General features: G+C 32.7%; 1 protein-coding gene across 1 annotated transcript in view; it reads right to left on the reverse strand.

The window, feature by feature from the left end:
* SCN7A (sodium voltage-gated channel alpha subunit 7) overlaps positions 1–21222 on the reverse strand; it is a 63764-nt gene that overhangs the window by 32010 nt on the left and 10532 nt on the right. The window contains exons 6-12 of the mRNA XM_063092342.1: positions 17889–18095; positions 15596–15665; positions 13135–13276; positions 9073–9279; positions 2942–3038; positions 2017–2255; positions 759–932 (exon numbers count right to left, since the gene is read on the reverse strand). Coding sequence (XP_062948412.1) covers positions 759–932; positions 2017–2255; positions 2942–3038; positions 9073–9279; positions 13135–13276; positions 15596–15665; positions 17889–18095 — 1136 coding nt within the window. The remainder of the gene's footprint in view (positions 1–758; positions 933–2016; positions 2256–2941; positions 3039–9072; positions 9280–13134; positions 13277–15595; positions 15666–17888; positions 18096–21222) is intronic.

The raw sequence follows: 21222 nt of genomic DNA on the forward strand, positions 1-21222 counted from the left end.
TTTAGCACACTTCTGCATTTGCCAGTCTTCATTTATCCATAAATTTGATGACTACATCCAGTATATATTTCTCTTAGTCATTAGAAAAGTTTATGGATGAGGATTTAAGACAGGATTCTGAAGAAGCTGCCCTCTAGGAAGTAATCATTTATTTGGATAAAATAAAATCTACTTAATTGTTCTTGATTTGTGCTACATTCTTTTAATCTGTCACTGAAATGTGACAACATTTTACCTATCAAATGCTTAATATTTCTGTAAATACCATTCTAATAACATTATTTCTTTGTGTAATGTTCTTATTCTCACCATCAGCCTACAATGTAGACGTATACTGATTCTGACCTAATAATTTTCATAATAACATTCTGGTGACCTGACTGCTCTTCCTTTTTAAAGTTTTCTACCCTACATTTAGAAATACCTGGTTCCAGTTTCTTAGTCACATACTGGCTGCACTTCTGGGAGTCTTCATTACCTTGCTGTTTAAAACTTACCTACTTGCTCTGGCCCTGCTTCCTAGAACTACATCTCAAATTTGCTGCTTAAATGGCCTTATTTTGTTTAATGCTTTGGTCAAACAATAGCATTGGAGACTGTTTACTCATTCTTGGGGTGCTAAGCACTTTATATGTGAATTAATTTATCTAATACTGCCAATGTCCCAATGGTATAGGTGTTACTATTATCTCATTTTATGTCTGAAAAACTGACATAAACTTTGGTGAAATAAAAATTAAGTCTTGGATTCAACTTACCATCCTGAACAATCGAAACGCAGCTACTCCTTCAATATGCACTAGACAAAGTTCTGCTAAACCAAGGAACACAATTATGCTATCAAAAATGTTCCAACCTACTTGGAAATACCCATATGGATGCATGACAATTATTTTTAAAATCATTTCTGCTGTAAAAATTCCGATAAAAACCTAAATAAAAACAAAACACATGGGTGAGAATATGATTCCAATAGCTGTATCAGACCCTTCATACACAGAAACTCTTAACAAACAGTGTTAACTTTTTACTGTCAGGTTCTTTGCAGCTCGTCTGTCAAGATCTGGTTAGTTTCGGAGTCTGTATTAAAATGACAGACTCATACATTTTATTTAACAATATAATGTCAAACTATATACAGAATCTTCAATTATTTTAATAAAGGTCATCTTTGAAAAAAAACACGAGAATATTTGAGGGTGAAATTCCATTTTGAATAGTTCCTTTTAAGATACAGTGTACAGGTTAAGATATTTAATTTTTCAACCTGTGAAAAAATTAAAAGGTACATATATGATCCATAAAAATGCCCAAGGTAAACCTATAGAACTATCTTTTAAAAACTGTGCTAGAAATTACTGTTTTTATATCAAGTAAATGTATAATTCAAAACTGGTAGCAGTTTGGCTGTTTTTATTAGTCCTAAGCAACTAAATAACAACAAAAATAAAAGCAAAGAAAATTAAACAATATACATTTGCTTGAATGTGACTTCTAAAAAAACTCATAGAGATCTGTTTTGTCTTTTGTAGTGTATGTGAAAAAGGACAGATGAATATTAAAAATAGTTTGCCAAAATGATAAACTCCTATTTAAGGCAAAGACAAACTGTTAGAAAAGACAGGGCCAGGTGCTACTGTACTCGGAATTCAGAATTCAGGTGTCAATGAAACACTTGTGCCTATTATTTTATCTCTGCCCTACTCTGATCTATGGGGTGATGGTACCAAGAGAGTGTATATTTAAGAAGGGAGGTGCAATAAATAATTTTCATTTAATTTGACTTCAAGTAACTGTCTAAGAATCCTAAATTTAAATGGCAGAATTTAAAACTCCAGCTGTAAAAATATTCAGTGCCAAGAACATTTACAAGGAGGCTGAGCATGAACACAATACTTCATTCAGTAATAATGAACTGCACACTACATTATATTGGAGTTATAAAATAAAGGCAATAATGATGAATAAAAGAAAGTTGAACTTGCAAATGAAAATAATGTACAATGAGAATCTTACCAGGTTTCCAATGCTGAGTAAATTGTTGGTTTCTTCACTCATTGGATAATGTTCGATGGCCAAAAAATGTATGTTTAAAATTATGCATATGATAAGGAAAAGATCAGTAAATGGGTCCATTACAATCCTATGGACAAACTCTTTCAATTTTAACCAACAGGGAGAACAATTCCAGATCAAGAAAGTTTTAGCAAACTTATACCAACACAATGGGCATTTCTTCCTACATTCTTTAAGTTCTGAAATGAGAGAACAGAAAAGTTAAAGTTAGTAAATTGTTTAAGTTCTGACTAATAGATATTTTTGATTTTTGCGTGCAAAGAGAGATGAAATTAGTCTTCTGATTTGGGATTAACAAATATAAATATTCTATACTAATAAAAAGCAGAGTGAAGTAAGTTTCCTCTACTTTGTTCATAAGTGCTGAGTTAGACAAATAAAAATGAGGCAAACTGAATATAAGAAAAACATAGGAGTATCTCCCAAGAAAACAAATATGGACTATAGTTGAGAACATTACAATATATAATTTCTAGATTTATATGCTTTATAAAATAATGCCTTTCAATGTTGTCCATGAAAAAGAATTATTGATCATATGTAAAAAATGTAGAGACAAGTCTAGAAATAACCTTGAAATATTAATGTTATATACTCCAGTCTCTATTTTTAGTCACAAGTTAATACTTCAATATGTTCTAAATGTTAAACAAATAAAATTCCTTGGTATTTTTTGGTGACCCTTTTTGGTGTTTAAAACACTATGCTTCTGAGATATTTTCTGTATCGTCTATCTTAATATTCTCAATGTTATTCCTTAAATTTTGGTTAATGATCTAAAATTCTGAAGAAATTGCAGGATTTCTTTAAAAGTGAGACTTACGATATTACTTTCCATTGAGTGTCTAAATATTTTTTACTTTACCTTCTTTATGTCTGAGAGTAGCATCTTCCAATATATCCAAAGATGTGTTCATGGCAGCTGGTGATCTATTCTTCATTTCTATTTGTGTAGTCTTAGCCTGAAAAGAAATTTGATGGGTCTAATACTGGCTTCTCCCATTTGTAAATCCAAGACTATAACTACAAGAAGGTATACAACCTTCCTAAAAATGTTGATTCTTACCTCCAGGAGCCTATTTGGGTACTATCATTAGTCACTCTTTATACCATAGGCACTATTAAACTAATTTAGAATTATTTGGAGAAAGAATGTACATAACTTGCAACTCAGTAAAACTTTATACTATGAGGTCATCTATAAAAGGAGTAAGGACCAGGGAAGGTTAGTGGTACTGCCATATTTGATAAAGAATTCAATATGCGCTTTAGGTTTATTGTGAAATATAAAATCACCAAAAACACTGTTGAGTAATAACAGAATATTTTCCTAACACCTTACATTTTTTCCTTACATGTATGTTAACTTTATAACTTTGTAAATTCTCTTAATAAAATCAAAATGATTTGGTTTTGTGATGATAAAATAAGCCTTGAAGAACATTTATCAGTTAATGGAATGAATTTAAAAGGGTTGCTTTGGATAGAACGTGTATAATACTAAATGAGTAGGATAGACATAGTTCCATAAAGGAATCATTTCTTTCTGTTTCTCATGTCTCTTGATTAATTGTTTTAAGAGACCCTGCTTTGCTCATTTTGCATTGGAATGGCACTCAAAACTACTAGGCTTTCACGTAGATATTACAAGTTCTGTAACTATCATAAGTATAGACATAGACATTTCTAGTGACCATGTGTAAAATTGTTTTTGGATTTAAACTCCACGAGCCTGACAATGGGTGTGTGATATTATGTAATAGCGATTCCCAATAGTTTTTACATTTGGCACACACAAAAATGGGGTTAACTTGGGGTAAATAGGTAAGATTGCTTCAGAACAGTTAACTGAGTTGGGGATTGCTGCTGCCCAGCACTGAAGGAATTAGTGGTGGAGGTTTACCAGTAACCCAACGCAACACTCCAAGTGGCAAATTCTGCTGTGCTATGTCTGAAGTGGCATACGAGATACCAAGGGGATCATCATATTCATCTCACTCAGTATCAGTCAAGTCCCTTCTAATTTCATAAATACTAGAGCTGGAGGAGGTTAAAACCGATCATAGTGAGTACTGAGTTTCATCAGGAAAATGACAGATTCTGTGGGCCTACAGAGCTCTGTTTCCTCACTTTTTTTTTTAATTGAAAAAGAAAACTAAAAGCTCAGCATGTGAGGTTTATTTAATTAAACACTGCTTATCCCAGAAAGTGCTTTTTAGTTGATTTACAATTTTACATAAGTTATAATTTATACAATTCCAAATTTTCATGAGATAAAAACCAATAGAAATAGAATTTTTTTCTTTTTTCTTTTTTTTAAAAAATTAAGATCAGACATGAGTTTCTCAGGTGTGTATCTTCTTAAAGATAGTTCTTTGTAATATAATGCATAATATCCTCAACTATATCCTTAATACAGAGGAATTACTTCTTACAGAGCTGTTTCAGATAGTGACAATGTTTGCAGGAATCACACCAAAGAGCAATTCAATAAAGATAATTGTTGGGGGCGGGGGGAGGGGCAGATGAAGGAGGTAGAACCAATGTCGTTGATATAGCCAGTGTTTCATTCTCAACTAGTTTGGCTTGAACTATGGATATATTTTAGAATATAAAATGAATGAAACACGTATCAGTCTAGTAATATGTTTACCTTGATTGAGCTTCTCATAAATATTCAATGAATGCCCACGTTAGCCAATTACTAAGGATGTATCCATTCTGCAGTGCAAATTGAGAGGATTATAATCCAATAACTCTCCTTTTTTTTTTTTTTTTTAAAGGATAGTTTTAGAGCTAATAAACTTTTTAAAAAAAGTTTAGGGGCTGAACTTTGGACAGTGTAACATTAAAATTAAACTGGAAAAAGAGGCTAGAGTTCTTACTCTCAAAACTGGTTTCAGTTTTCTTTGGAGAGAAGGTATGAATAAAGAAGCACCCAGTCACATTTCATGCATTTAGCTATGAATATCTGACATGTTTATCTCGGACTCAGATCTCCTGCTTCCTGTATTTAGCATGAATGCATTTTTCACATCTCAGTTCAAATGTCAATTCCTCATAACATAAAAACCTTTTCTGCCTAGGAGAAATACTAGGCAGAAAAAGCTCTCAAAGGCTCTCAAAGCACTATGTCTCTCTGCTTTACTGCACTTGCCCAGTTTCAATTTTTTAAATAGAGAATAATACAGTGAGTAACCAGGTGCCTAATATCCAGCCTCACCAATTAATAATATTATAGTCTTCTTTTCAAAACTTATTTCTTACCCAGCTTTTTTTCTGAGATATTTCAAATTAAATTTCAGACCTCATATAATTTTCAGATAAAGCTTTTGAAAAAACATAAATCACAACACCATTATTACAACAGGCAAAATCAGTAATTCCTTAATATTACCCAATACCCAGATCATACTCAATCTTCTTTCATTGCTCAAAAACATTTTATTGTAGTTGATTTATTCCATTCAAACCACAAGCAAGGTCCATACATTGTGTTTAGTTGTTAGATCTGTTAATTATCTAGTAATTTTAATTTATTATTTTTCTACATGATTCATTTGTTAAAGATACTGGGTCTCTTGTACTATAAAATTTTCCATGTTCTTGATTTGGCAGATTGTGTCCTTTCAGTGTAACTTAATATGTTCTTCTCTATCCTATAGTCTCTGGAAAATGGCTTATTAGACTTAGCTCAGATTGTGGCAAGAATATATTGTACATGGTGTTTTGTGTTTCCTATCTTATAACACTAAGAAACATTAATTTATTGTCCTAGAGATACAGTTTTGTGTTTACAATAATTTTATAGTCTATCTCCTCATTAGAACGTTAGCTTCACGAAGATAAACACTATTTGTATGTATTAAAAATTGTATATCTCCAGTGCTTGGTGCAATTGTTAATAATATTTTAACTAATTAGATAGATGCACTATAAGAATGTCAATGTAGATGTGGCAAGTATTTTTTAAATGTTTGTATTCCTACAGTTTTATATATCTGATTTTCTTACTGAAGTTTTGCCAGTAGCTAATAATTCATAAGAAAGTTTCACCTGCAAGCTGTGTAACTGATAGAATAATATAGTTTTGGCACTGAGCCTCTAGAACAAGGAAGTAAAGTGCTGAATGATGAGCTGTTTTCCTTAGTGTTGAGAAATAAGACACCAGTGAGTAAAGATCAAACTTTGCAGCTGAAACTCCTCAGTGAGGATTAAACTTAAGAATTCATGAGGACACATTATATGTTTGGCACGTAATTGGCAATAAACATTGTATGCTGCTGCTATTATCATTATCATTATTAGTTTAATTATCTCTAAATAGAGTCAATGACTTAAGAATTTCATGTTGATGGATTTTCCTTCATTGGGACAGCTGCACCTTCTTGCGTTCCCTATAGTTAGCCATTGGCTCTATATAATCTTTATTACATGTGACTTAAATTTTATAGGGTACAACTATAAAAATTTTAAATTGAGGTATAATTGATAAATCAAAACGTATATATTTAATATGTGCAAGGTGATGTTTTGATATATGTACATATTTGTGAAATGATTTCCACAATCAAGCTCTACATTTGCTACTTTGGAGACTAAATCTCAATTTTCTCATGGGAGATATGGAAATAATTCCTACACCTCAAAGAGTTTTCACAGGGGTAATGTGATAATGTATGTAAAGCATTTGGTATTGAGTAGAACATAGTAAATAAAGAATAAATGTCACATAATATTAATATTGTTATGAAATAATTTACCTCTAAAATTTGAGTTTATTCAAAGACACATATTTTTCTATAAAGACCAAGTAGTCTTAATGTGGATTGCTGAGTATGATAGTTTGGGTAAAAGCTATATTTAATATGATGTTGACATGTTATTATATTTTTATTAATATTTCTTTGTAACTTTTTTTAGTTGCTTATTATGGTCTAAGCACTGCTAAGTGTTTTACATGCCTTTATTTCATTTGGACCTACAACAACCTATAAGACAGGTACTATCATTATATACATTCATACAGATAAAGAAGCTGAAGTTTAGAAAGGTTAACAGATGTGGTAAATATCACACATCTATTAAGTGGCTAAAATGTATTGAACTCTATATTTATCTGATTGCAGAACTCTGCTCTTAGCAAGTATGATCTACAGTTTTCCTATAATGTGAGAATATAAAACATCTATGCAATCTCCCTGTATTGCATAGATATTGGAATTGGAATTTGACTAGTCTTAGATCAGTCACCTAAAGTTTCCTCGGTATGTTCCATTTAAAATTCTCTTCTCTCCATTGTTTTCTCACATATAAATAAAAAAGAGAAAGAAAATAAATATCCTGTTTTAGTTTCACTTCCCAGAAAACTCTTCATGACAAAATGTTCCAGGACTCTTCCTGGAAGATAAATTAGTTATAATTAAAACATTTTAATTAAAACCAAAAAAGCTTTATGTCATCCAGAGAAGCAAAATAAGTGGAGATACTGGGAAACTGGGAAATATCTAACTTCTTCATAAGCAGACTTAATAGAGCATTTCATCTTGGCATAAGAGAAGTATTGTTATGCTCTTGGATACATTTGTGTGTAGCCATAAGCCCTTGAGATTCTGAAATGCCACTTCAGAACAAATTATGCATTCAATATATCGTTCAGACCCTAATCATTCAGTCTGAAGGACCCTGGACTCATTTCTAGAGACAGAAAGCTTTTGTAATGTGTTTTTCTGTGACTTACTCATGGGCGATAAAATGTCTATATTCAATACCCTCCTTTTATACATGTTTTCTTCATACAGTCCATAATTGCTTCTTGTTCAATGGTATGCATGTTATGGACACAAGTGTCTGTCAAGTAATTGGGTATGAACCTACATCATGTCATGCAGTCCCCACTTTTTGGTACAATGACTTTCTCGAGCTTCTTCACTCAGGATGACTTAATAAAAGGGTTATGGGGAAGTTAACATTTCCCGCTCTTTAACTCAGAAGAGACCTTTGGTATTAATGAACCTCTTAGACAGCCTTATTACACATTCCACTAAGTGCCAGAGTATATGCTGGTTCTTTACTTCCCCCCATCTCTTTTTTTCTTCTGTATATGGAAGGGTCTTGGGTATGGCTTCTCTCTGTCTTTTGTCCTCTGCTTCAATCTAGATCCTTTTTGCATCTACCAGAAAGGTAGTTCCTGGAAGAGATGTGAGATTGCCAGATCCTGCAGAATATAAGAAAGCTACCTCTGGTTGCTTTCCACAGTCTTGCTCTATTTTTGTTTAGCACCCTTATGGCACAACTCAGATTTTTAAAGGTGATTTTTCACAACTCCTGAATGCTACTCTATGAAGCTAAAAATCTAAAAAAATATTTAAACACAACACTAAGGTAATTGAAAATTACAGTTAAACATTATTAGGTTTTACTAATCAAGGATTTAATTATTGCATGGATAAAATAATTCCCTAAATCATGATGCACAGTGTATTTCCCCTTGAAAGAACAAGAAAGCCAACAAAGTGATTTTTTTCTCTTTACAACTTCATTACTGTACTTTTATCCATTCTTTCAGTACTTCCTAATTTCTAAATTATGGAAGGCACTAGCACTTTTGAGTTTAAACACATTTTCCAGAATTAATTCTGATATGCTGTCTGAAGCAGGTTTGAATTAATGAACTATACCTATATTAACAGAAGTCAAGTTCTAAAAACATATAACATACCCATAGTTTATCAGCAGTAGCAATATGCATTTTGAAACAAAACAATCACATAAAAAAGAAATCTTTTAAAGAAGTCTTTAAAGATGGTCAGTCTCACCACAGTGCATTAAGGAAAGAATGTTACATTACAAAAGTAAGCCTTCTTATTGAAATCATTTTTGGTCTTTCTGTACCACACACAGATATGAGCATCTATCAGAAGGCAATATACTCCAAAGCCTTGAGAAGATATCTCTAGCACTGCGATTCTAAAAAGCATTTTAAAAAGAGTATACCTCAGTTGCTTCATTTCCTTCTTGAAGTTCTTTTATAGTCTGTTGAAATTTTGGTTCAATCTTCTTAGCTTTTTCAGCAGCTGTCTCCTTTTCTTCTTCATAGGCCATAGCAAGTATGCTCAAGAACAAACTTGCCATATAAAAGGCAAACCAAAAACTCACCACAACAAAAAATATCATGTAGACCTTTCCAGAAGCATACAGGATCTAAGGAGAGGAGGAAGATAGGCCAAAAGAGGAAAATTTTTATTTATTTTCCTGTATTCTCCTATTTTTGTTTTGTCTTTTTTTTTTTTTTCTTTTTGTGACCGGTAAGGGGATCAAGTGCCGCTGTGCACCCAAGCGCCACACTCTCCCGAGTGCGCCACGGGGCTGGCCCCTGTATTCTCCTATTTTAAAATGAAAAATAAAAACTCATTATGAGAATAATTTAGTCATAAGTGGAATGTAATCACAAGACAGTTTAAGTACTGGCTCTACCTACAGAAATATCTGAAAAGCTCTTCATCTTTAGTCGCATATATAATATATAAAATATATGCTACAAAACAAAGGGAAGAATTTACTAATTTAATTAATTTAGGGTGAGCATTTGACTTTTATGTTTTTGTTAATAGAGAAAATACATTGAAAGAAAAAATTATCATCTATCAATAAAGAAGTTGGACAGTCTCAACATGGAAAGTTACTTTCTTTGCAGTAGAATCTTTAAATATATGAAGTTTAATCAAGTCTGAGAATGTTTGGAGATTATTTTCTTCTGATTGTTACTTTATGGAAAAATCACAAGGTGAAAAATCAGGTTTATACAAGGAGAGGGAGTAGGAGTATTTCTTCACCTGTGAGAGTATCTATTTTAGTGAAAGAACCTTTAGACAAACCACATAGGAAAGTCATATCATTCATTTCTATGAAGTCATTACAGTAGGTGATATTTACAGATAGAAAAATTTTAAAATTTAGATTTCCAGACTAAGCACTGACTAGATTTTATTTCATAATTACCTGAGAGAACAGAAAATTTAAAAATTTAGGAAATTATAAATAGAGCATTACAAATGCAAAATATTGTTCACTGACTTATCCTCATTGATTAAAAGTATATGAACAAAATTCAAGAAAACAAATGGGAATAGTTTTAATTTTTAAACACCCATTCAAATCGGTAGAAAAGTATTATTTACAGAAAATATTGTGTGGGTACAACGGAGTCAAAAATATTTACAGATTAATAGGAATTTGCAACATTCAGTCATAAATAAGTTCTTACTAACCTAGAGAATATTCGTTTTTAAAAGTATTTTTTTGTTTTGCTGTTTTTTGGCAGCTGGCCGGTACAGGGATTGAACCCTAGACCTTGGTGTTTTCAGCACCATGCTCTAACCAACTAATCTAACTGGTCAGCCCTAAAAGTATTTTTAATGAGCCCTATGATTCCAGTGAGTCAGCTGTTTAGCATTGGGTAAGTATTTTTACTCCTGAACTAGCTGTACTACATTCAGCAGTTAAGAATAAGTATGGAGTACACTGCAGGCCATGCATATTTGGTAAATACATTTATTATCTCATTCCGTGCAATGTGACTGTGTAATATTTAATATGATTTCCAATATACAGAAGAGAAATGAAAATCAGACAGAGAAAGTAGCTCCCAAGATCACACAACTATGGGAAAATGTCTGAATCTAAAACTTTTGCTCTTTCCACTATATGATGCTAGTGGACAATAAAAGTATATATTCTTGTTAGCATAAAAAAGTGTATAAATTCTAGTTTTATTATCTTTTTTGTGTACATAGGTTTTTTATGAAGATCAAATGAAATGATATATACATGAAGATCTTGGCACATGGCAGGTACACAATAAATTCATTTCTGTACCCATGGTATATCAAAGAGTATTTTGATTAAATAAATATTTATTGAATTATTGGAAAATAATATGCTTCAAAACATGAGCTATACACTTTGGAAATAATTGCTGGACTTCCTTAGCCATGATTAGTTTAGTTTAAGGCAATCCTGAGAGTACAAATCCAGACCAAGTCAAAGCAAATTCTATCTACACTAGTTAATTAATACTTAGAGCACAATAATGATGAAGTCCTGAATGGACTCCAACACCAGGACACTTCCAGACTGCTTTCCCATTTCACTGGCAGAGGGAAAAAACTAGCTTTATTTATTCATTTTTTTTTGGCGGTTGGCCATTATGGGATCTGAACCCTTAACTTCGGTGTTATACAACCGTGCTCTAACCAAGCGAGCTAACCAGCCAGCCCAAGACAGCCTTTAAATCAATACTAACGAGAAAATTACCTAACACATTTTGGGGGCTATAAGAAAAAAAGGAAGACCTTATTAAGATATAAAGTGATATGGTCCACACATATTCACTTACATTTTTTGTTTATTAAATTTTCATTAGGCATTTCTATGTGTTAGAGGCTAAGAACACAAAAATTAAAATAAGTCAAAATACTTCTCAGTTTATCTCCTATTGGGAGAAATAGGTGAGCAAGGAACTAAAATATCACTATCAGGGGAAATTATAGTGTACTGTGCGATTCCTGTGTTGGACGTGCCTTACTCTGAAAAGAGGGTTTTGAGGAAATTAAAGAAGAAATTCTGGCTTTGAGTCATGAGACTGAAGGCAGATAGAAGGAAACTTAAACTTAGGCAGAGTGTATAATGTATGTGGAAACAAGGAATATGGAACAGCAAGTTTTTTTTTTTATACTCAAATAAAGCTGTGATTATATATTGGCATATTGTTAGAAAATAAATCTGGAGAAGTATGCAGAGACTAGATCTTAAAGGGCATTATGTATCATGTGTATGGACTTTGAATTTCATCTCATAAGAATTTGGAAAACACTGAAGGATTTTTAAAAGGAAGATAGCATAACAATATAAATACTAATCCAACAAATCTACAAAAATACAGTTTGCATAAAGAAAAAAAGTCACTTGTAATACTTTCACATATTTCTTTTACCAAAAATACCATTGTACTACATGTATGTTCAGTCTACCTGGTTTCCATTTAACAATATATTATGAACTTTTGTCTATGTCCCAAATAAATTACATTATCCTATGATTATTAATGACCTGTATATAAACACACACACACTCCCCACAATATATCTAGTCAATCAAAATACATATGGTGTGTGTGTATGCATGCACGTTTTAAGAAATGATGATCTCCTTATCTATAAATAATGTCAGAATTTAGAGCAATTTATTTTTATTCAATATCTATTGATATTAGCTATGTTGTTTTGATAATAATATGGTATGTTCCTCTGTAATGAAACTTCTCTTCATAGAAAAACGAAATTCCCATTTTAATGAGTATTATACCTTTCTGAGAATCTTTGGCACACACATAATTAGTTATAAAGACAGACTCAGAATGTGTATTTCAAATCTCATAACAGCAAGCCAACTGGAGCACGATTGAATATTAAAGTGGAATGAGAAAAAATAGAAGAATAACAAGAAATAGCATGTTGTACATATTCAATAAATAACTGTTTGATACATGGCAATCTTATAGGTTCAAAATATTTTGACTAAAGAATTAGTATCTAAAAATGCTCTTTACTTAGTTAATATCAAATGTGTAATATCACAGACTTTGGAACAGAACAGTTAGCTCCGGAAGGTTCACCTGTTCTAAATTTGGGAAGGTTATCCAACTTCTCTGAATTACAATGTCTTCATATAAAAGATAGGTATATATAGATACACACACACACACACACACACACATATGCACACATGTGTATGTGCGTATATATATAGAGAGAGAGATAGAGAAAGAGAAAACTTATAAAATTCTTCCAAAGATTAAATAAGTAATCATGCAAAAAAGCACAGACCTGGCACAGTGGCCAGCATATAGTTTAATATTCAATAATTCTGGTTCTCTTTTTTTTTGTCCTCAGATTCTTCTCCACATAAAAATTTAATAAACAATATTACATCTGACCATTATTTTAGAAAGAAAGGCACGGTGCCATACTTAACTGCAGTGCAGATTCTCTTTCTTACCTGGTGATAAAGTGCTTCGGGGTAATCCTGAGTCATTAACCGAAATAGGGCCAATAAGGCCCAGCCAAAATTGTCAAAATTTGTGAAGCCGTAATCAGGATTTCTGCCAGCTTTTACACACACATATCCCTCAGGACACTGACTAAAGAAAGCAAAAGAAAAACTTCTGACTGGTAAGTGACTTTCAGATTATGGCCAAATTATAAATACAGAACATCTGCCCATGAATACCAGAGGGACCCCTCTTCCACAGGGAATAATCAGTTTTCTCCCAAACAACTTCTAGCCAAAAAGCTTCAAATAATTTAGATTTTAAGTTGATACAAGTGAATAGTGTTAATTAAGCTAAACTCAAAAAGGGGCCTCACAAATGGTTTTGCCAAGGCTTTAGTTTTTGTTCTTATTTTTAAATTGATAAAACTGTTTATGTTTATTGTGTACAACATGGTATTTTGAAATACATACATTGTGGGACGTATACGCAGTGGAATGGCTAAATCGAGCTAATTAACAAATAATTACCTCACATACTTATTTTTTTGTGGTGAGAGCACTTAAAATCTACTGTCAGCAATTATCAGGAATACAATACATTATTAGTAACTATAGTTTTCCTATTACCCAGTATCAAAGGGGAAATATCCGAACTTCATAGTGAAAGTATAACTGATGGAAAACAGTACTGATAAAAATAAAACTGTAGTAGTTGTGAGTTCAGTTTTCAGATAATCTTCCCTCAAACCTGTAGATTCCATTACTTAAGGGTGAGGAAACATTTATCATATCAATAATTTATAAGCAGTATTTGCACTTAGGGAGAAAGATCAGATTAAATATTTATTTCATTACCTTTCAGAGAGTCCTCATACTTTTATCTAGCGAGGGGCTTGGGTATTGTGGTGGATTATTGCAGTAGGGGCCCAATAAAGCATGCTTCCCTTTGTCCAGGCCCTCCTGTAGTTCCCTCCCACATTATTCTGGGTTTGATCATGTGACTAGTTTTCGACATCATTAATGGAACAGGCAGAGGTTTAAAAAGCACATGTGTGTTGGGGCTTGCTAAAGTGCTGACCCACAGAGTCTGAGCCAATGAATTCTTGTTGTTGTCTTGAGCCACCGACTTTTGGGGTAGTTCACCATGCAGCAAAGTGTGCCTGCTACAGGTGGAACACTGCATGACTCTTTTCTTGAAATATATCATTTTGTTCTGAATATCCATGACCTGATATCTTCAAAAGGCATTTCAGGTCATATCTGAGTTTGGAATGTACATAAAGAGGGTTAGCTGAAGTGGGATGGGGCAGAAACAAAGAGATGGGTTCACAATTTGGATTTGAGAATAGAAAGGAAGCCCAACTGAAGCTGGGCAAAAGATTTGTGCTGAGCAAGCGATAAAAGGTCTCAATCGCCTGAATTTAACTAAACTATATAACTCATGCTCCTCTCCGCCATGTGCCCTTTGTCCATCTGGGCCCCAGAGCCTAAAAAAGAGCTGAGCCTACAAATGGGTGTCAAGTTATCCCAGCTGAGTAAAGCAACACAGGGAAATTACACGAGTTGTACATCGCCGAGAAGCATGCTGTTTTTACTTTCTGAATTATAATTTTCATATGAAACTACTGAACAATAAGACATGAGAATTTCATCATCTCACCAAAGAATTATCTATAAACACTGTTTTTAAGAACAAGCTTTTTACTTATGTAAATTATAGCCATAGAAGACACACAAGACATAAAATAAGTAAAATAAAAGTACGTCTTTAATATTTCTTTTCTCCAAAAGCTTCTGGCCAAAGGACAGACTTACATTGTCTTTTTTGGTAATTCACACTAGTTCTGGGGCACACTGAAAACAGAAGATCAGATCTGGTTTAAGTCCCATCTATGCCATTTGGGAGCTTCCTGGCCTTGAATAATCATTTAGCTAGTCTGCCTGTTTTGTTTTTTGTTTTTCCTGTAAAATTGGATTAATAGGATTTTATACTGCATGCTTCGTCTATTTTGAATGTTCATGTCCCCTCGAAATTCACATATTAAAATTATAATCCCCAATGGAACGGTACTAGGGGGTGGGGCCTTTGGTAGATGATTAGATCATGAGGGTGCTTAGTGCCCTTAGGGAAGAGGCCCTAGAGAGACCACTAGCCCCTTCTGCCATATCTTCACATGGCAAAAAGGCACCATCTATGATCCAGAAGGTGGGCCTTCACCAGCACCATGATTTGGACTTCTCAGCCTTCCAGACTGTGGAAAATAAATTTCTATAGTTTATAAACCACTCAGTCTACAGTATTTTGTTATAGCAGCTCAAAATTAAAAGATAATTTCTCAGCATGGTTTTGATGATAAAATGAAATAATGTAAGCAAATGGGAACCAGCAGTAAAAGCAATAATTGTTCAATAAATACTACTGATGTGTGATACTGACTTGATACAAGAAAACATTAATATCACTTACCTAGCATCTGTTCTATTGCCACAAAGGAGAGCATCTCTTTCTCCTTCCAAATAGTAAAAACTTTCTGTTTCTGAAAAATTGGCAAGAAATGATATTCTATATCGAATCCTGTTTTAGCGTATCTGAAGTCTGTTCAGATCTTCACAGTAGATGAACAACCCTCTCTGCAGCTGAGAGGACAGGAGCAAATACCCTGGCCTTTTTTTAAACCTAGCATCTGACGGGCAAGCCAAAACGCGTTTGGGAATCCAGCTGTTTCACTGCCTTGAATACTATCCAGCTTAGCATAGAAAGAGGAAAATCCCTTTCAAAATTAAAGTTCAGGAAAATGAATAAAACCAGTCAGAGATGCCAGATCTCTGAAGAGAAAATTACCAAGACTACATTGTTTGAAAGCTGAGGATTGTTTTTCCCCCATGGTTTATTCCTTGATGATCTTCTGAGCAGATAGCCAGATTCCTCTGTCTTTGGGTTTAATGTGCATTCTCTTTTCATCTCGAAGCTGATTCTTCTACACTGAGCATCCAGTGACAGTTACTTGCTCTAATGTCACCTGATCTTAACCCCAACCCAAGCTAATCTAAGACATAGCCCCTTAAAATTTATCCAGATATCCTAATATGCTGTCAACCCAAATATAATCAAAATGTAAATTGGGTACTTGTAGATATCAGGTGCCAGGGTTGGATATATACATGCTTATTAGGATTTTTTAGGTTCTGATTTCAAGTCACAGAGACCAAACCCATTATATATAAATGAATTACTCCATTCTTAACTAATTTCACTTGGTCACCTAAAATAAGTTTAGAAGAATTTTTAAGCCATAAATAGTTATGTACCATTGGTCAAACTTTTTTCAATGGCAGTCAAAAACCAAATAAAATTTGACATTACTAGCACTGGGTGGTCCCAAGTATTCCTCAACATGCAAGAATTATGACCTGGCAATTAGGTTAAAAAATGTTTTGCAAACATAATATTTTTAGCAATTCCTAACATGTTATTTGAGGAAACGGTATAACTAGAACTGAACAAATTTTCAAGTGGTAATCTTTACAAAGCGATTTCTTGATGGTATATCATACATTAAACAAGGGTGAAAAAGACCTGGTCTTTCTTAGTAATAAACAGTGAAGTAACAAAATTGTTTATTTTTCAAATAATTAGCATATTGTTTGTTACAACATAAAAGAAACCAAAGCGCATTTAATTGGAATCTAAGATTTAACATCTGTCTCCTCTAGTCCTCACCACTAACTTTAGAAGCATGACATACACATATGATAAGAAAACATTTCACATACTCATTTACTAATAATTCTGTATTATCTGCATCATAATCATATTATGTAATAAACCAAAAAGTAAAATTTCTTGATTTGTTTTTAAACTTATTAAATACAAAACATAAAATTAATATAGAATAACTACAGATAATTAATCAATATTTTATTTTTGATAGTTGAAAAATATGCTTTTATTTTTTCTTAATACTGTCAGAAAGGACCAGATAATTTTAATGTGAGAGAAAAATCCAGTAAGAGAATATGGCCCTGTGAAAGAGAATGGGTTTTAAAGCCAGATTGAGCTTGGTTAGAATCCCAGTTTATTGCCTAGTAGTTACAGTACCCTAGAACATTCACTTAATTTCTCTGAACTTCCATTTCTTTCTTTGTAACAGGGTAGGAGTTACTAATGCCTCTTCTAAAGGATTATGGTGAAGCTATTAGATAAGGCACGTAAACTACTTATGTATAAGAGCTAAGCAATGCTTATTCTACATTATTATTTTATTGAAATATTTTTATTATTTAACAAGGTATAACTCAAAGCATTTAAAATGCGCAGCAGTAATGGAAATCCAATAATAGTACGAGTTTCTATAACATAGACCATTGTTTTACTTTTAAGTTCATCTCTAAATTTTTATTAGTTAACTTAAAACGTTTATACTTTAAATAAAGTACTATTGAAGAAAAGTAATAATATGAGGATCCTACTTTAAGGTCTGTCTGATGAAATTGCAAATAAGACTTTGATTGTATTTTTTTAAAGAATAAAATCTGCAAAATTCAGATTTCCCAGATTTAGCTCTCTGGAGATTGGGAACTTTGCTATCTTGATAAATGAAACTGACCCAAATTAGTACTTGAGCATAGTTATAGCAGTTACATAATTGGTTCTATAATAGTTATATTATTTACATAGTTGCTCTTCAACATTTCTGTGAAGACTGCTCTGCTGTTGAGAAAAATCTTAATGTTTGATATAGATGGCAAGTGATTTTTACCTCGAATATAATATGGGTTTCCAGTTCTGTTGTGCAGGGTTTCATTTTCATTTTCTTGGGGCCATCTCAAACATTTGTGCTTCAGGTTTCCCATGAAGAGCCCCATTCCAGTTGCAGAAAATACACTCAGAAAAACCAGAGTTAAGATAATGACACCAGTAAGTTTCTTCAAGCAATGGATCAGGACCCCTACAAGAGACTTCAGACCTGAAAAGAAAAAGGGTTGTTTTTGACAGAAGAAAATATCCTAGTAAAAAAGCATTAGCAAACCTCTCCTGTAGCAAATGCGTACCCCGTTGAAATCAGCAGCTTTGTGTCTTACAATCTAATTCTTTGAGGTTTCTTTATTATTGAGGTTTCTTTATTATTTATTGAAGTTTCGTTATTATTGCTAATTTATGACACCTGACAAAATAATTCAGACACAGTATTGAAAATTAGTTATTTGTTTGTTTCTCTTTACTATATAAAGAATACAACCTTTCTCTCTTGGTTACTGATTGTGTTTATGAACAGTGTTTATGAACTTAAGTAAAGATGTAAAGTTATAAATCAAAATGGGTTAGAATTGTTGATACAAGAAAAAGTTTGAAATAGCAGTATTACGTACTAAACTTTAATTAAAGTATAAGAATTCCATTTGGAGAGCTGATTAAATAAAACTTGTAAAAAATTTTAATGATTGAAATGTGAACAATACAACTGTGATGTATGTAAACTGTATTTATATTAGAAAACTTACTAATCAAAAATTCAAACTTAAAGCTAGCTTTATTTAAGGACATTTATTTTTCTAATTATTAAATACTACATGGCAAATTCTGAAAATAAAGAAATAAAAAAGAGACAAAAACCAAAAATAATGTAATTTATCTCAGAGTTGAAACTACTATCATTTCGAGGAATAAATTAATTTCCTTCCTCTCTTCTCTCCTTTTTTCTTTCTCTCATTCTCTCTTCTTATTTGTTGATCTGTGTGTATTTCGGTTACTAACAACTGCTCAGCTGAACAAGGAATGAGAATACACTAGCTCTGTGATGTTGAAGAAGTTATCAACATTTCTGTGCCTCAGTTCTATTACCTTTAAAATTGGGATAATAATATCTATTTTATATATTATTGTGAAAATTGAAAATCTCTTATTTTTAATGATCTCAGATGATTAGATTTCTTGAGTGAAATAGGATAGGGTTGAAATAAAGTCATGTGACAAAGAAATGTGATAATTTGTATTAAATATACAATTTTAATTATGTATATATTTAACATACATACTGAAATATTCAATTTTAAATTTAAATTTTAAATTTAAATTAAATTGAATATTTAAATTTAATTTTAATTTAAAATATTCAATTTTATTTACTATGTATTTAACATATGAACTGAAATATATATTTATAGCCTACTTTTGCCACTAACAATTATACCATTTTTACTATAAGCACATCTTTTCAAGTATATTATATTAGAAATGGAATTTTTTATCAAAATGACTATGTTAAAGTGTTGATACACATGTTCAAAATGTTTTTAAGAGACATTAAATCAACGTATAAACCAGACTAAGTATATAATAAGCCCTCAAGCCCTCACAAAAACTGGAACATTCAAAAAACAAACAAACAAAAAAACAAAAAAAGTTGCTCTTAATGTATTTATTAGAAGAGAAATATGATTAATGTATTTTTTTGCGGTTACCATTACAAACTTTAACAGTATGTATACCTGCACTGTGTACTTCTTATTTGGTAGCTATCATGAATCCTCTGTATATCTTTCCATTGAAAAACTGTCAAACTCTCCCTGTTTGCAGATGACATGATCCTATATATCGAACAGCCTAATACCTCTACAAAAAAACTGCTGGAATTGATAAATGATTTCAGCACAGTAGCAGGATACAAAATCAACACACAAAAATCAGTAGCATTTCTTTTCTCCAATAGTGAACATGCAGAAGGAGAAATCAAGAAAGTCTGCCCATTTACAATAGCCACCAAAAAAATAAAATACTTAGGAACTGAGTTAACCAAGAAGGTGAAAAATCTCTATAATGAGAACTACAAACCACTGCTGAGAGAAATTAGAGAGGATACAAGAAGATGGAAAGATATTCCATGCTCTTGGATTGGAAGAATCAACATAGTGAAAATGTCCATACTACCCAAAGTGATATACAAATTCAATGCAATCCCCATCAAAATTCCAAAGACATTTTTCTCAGAAATGGAAAAAATTATTCAGACATTTATATGGAACAATAAAAGACCACGCATAGCCAAAGCAATGCTGAGCAAAAAAATAAAGCTGGAGGCATAACACTACCTGACTTTAAGCTATACTACAAAGATATAATAACCAAAACAGTATGGTACTGGCATAAAAACAGACACACTGACCAATGGAATAGAATAGAGAATCCAGAAATCAACCCACACACTTACTGCCATCTGATCTTTGACAAAGGCACCAAGCCTATTCACTGGGGAAGGGACTGCCTCTTCAGCAACTGGTGCTGGGATAACTGGATATTGATATGCAGGAGAATGAAACTAGATCCATACCTCTCACCGTATACTCAAATCAACTCAAAATGGATTAAGGATTTAAATATACACCCTGAGACAATAAAACTTCTGAAAGAAAACATAGGAGAAACACTTCAGGAAATAGGACTGGGCACAGACTTCATGAATACGACCCCAAAAGCACAGGCAACCAAAGGAAAAATAAACAAATGGGATTATATCAAACTAAAAAGCTTCTGCACAGCAAAAGAAACAATTAAAAGAGTTAAAAGACAACCAACAGAGTGGGAGAAAATATTTGCAAAATATACATCTGACAAAGGATTAATATCCAGAATATATAAGGAACTCAAACAACTTTACAAGAAGAAAACAAGCAACCCAATTAAAAAATGGGCAAAAGAGCTAAGTAGGCATTTCTCTAAGGAAGATATACAAATGGCCAACAGACATATGAAAAAATGCTCAACATCACTCAGCATCCGGGAAATGCAAATCAAAACCACATTGAGATACCATCTAACCCCAGTTAGGATGGCTAAAATCCAAAAGACTATGAACGATAAATGCTGGCGAGGCTGCGGAGAAAAAGGAACTCTCATACATTGTTGGTGGGACTGCAAAATGGTGCAGCCTCTATGGAAAATGGTATGGAGGTTCCTCAAACAATTGCAGATAGATCTACCATACGACCCAGCTATCCCACTGTTGGGAATATACCCAGAGGAATGGAAATCATCAAGTCGAAGGTATACCTGTTCCCCAATGTTTATCGCAGCACTCTTTACAATAGCCAAGAGTC

This window comes from Cynocephalus volans, chromosome 1 (assembly GCF_027409185.1).
Source record: "Cynocephalus volans isolate mCynVol1 chromosome 1, mCynVol1.pri, whole genome shotgun sequence".
In the NCBI taxonomy this organism is placed as follows: Eukaryota; Metazoa; Chordata; class Mammalia; order Dermoptera; family Cynocephalidae; genus Cynocephalus; species Cynocephalus volans.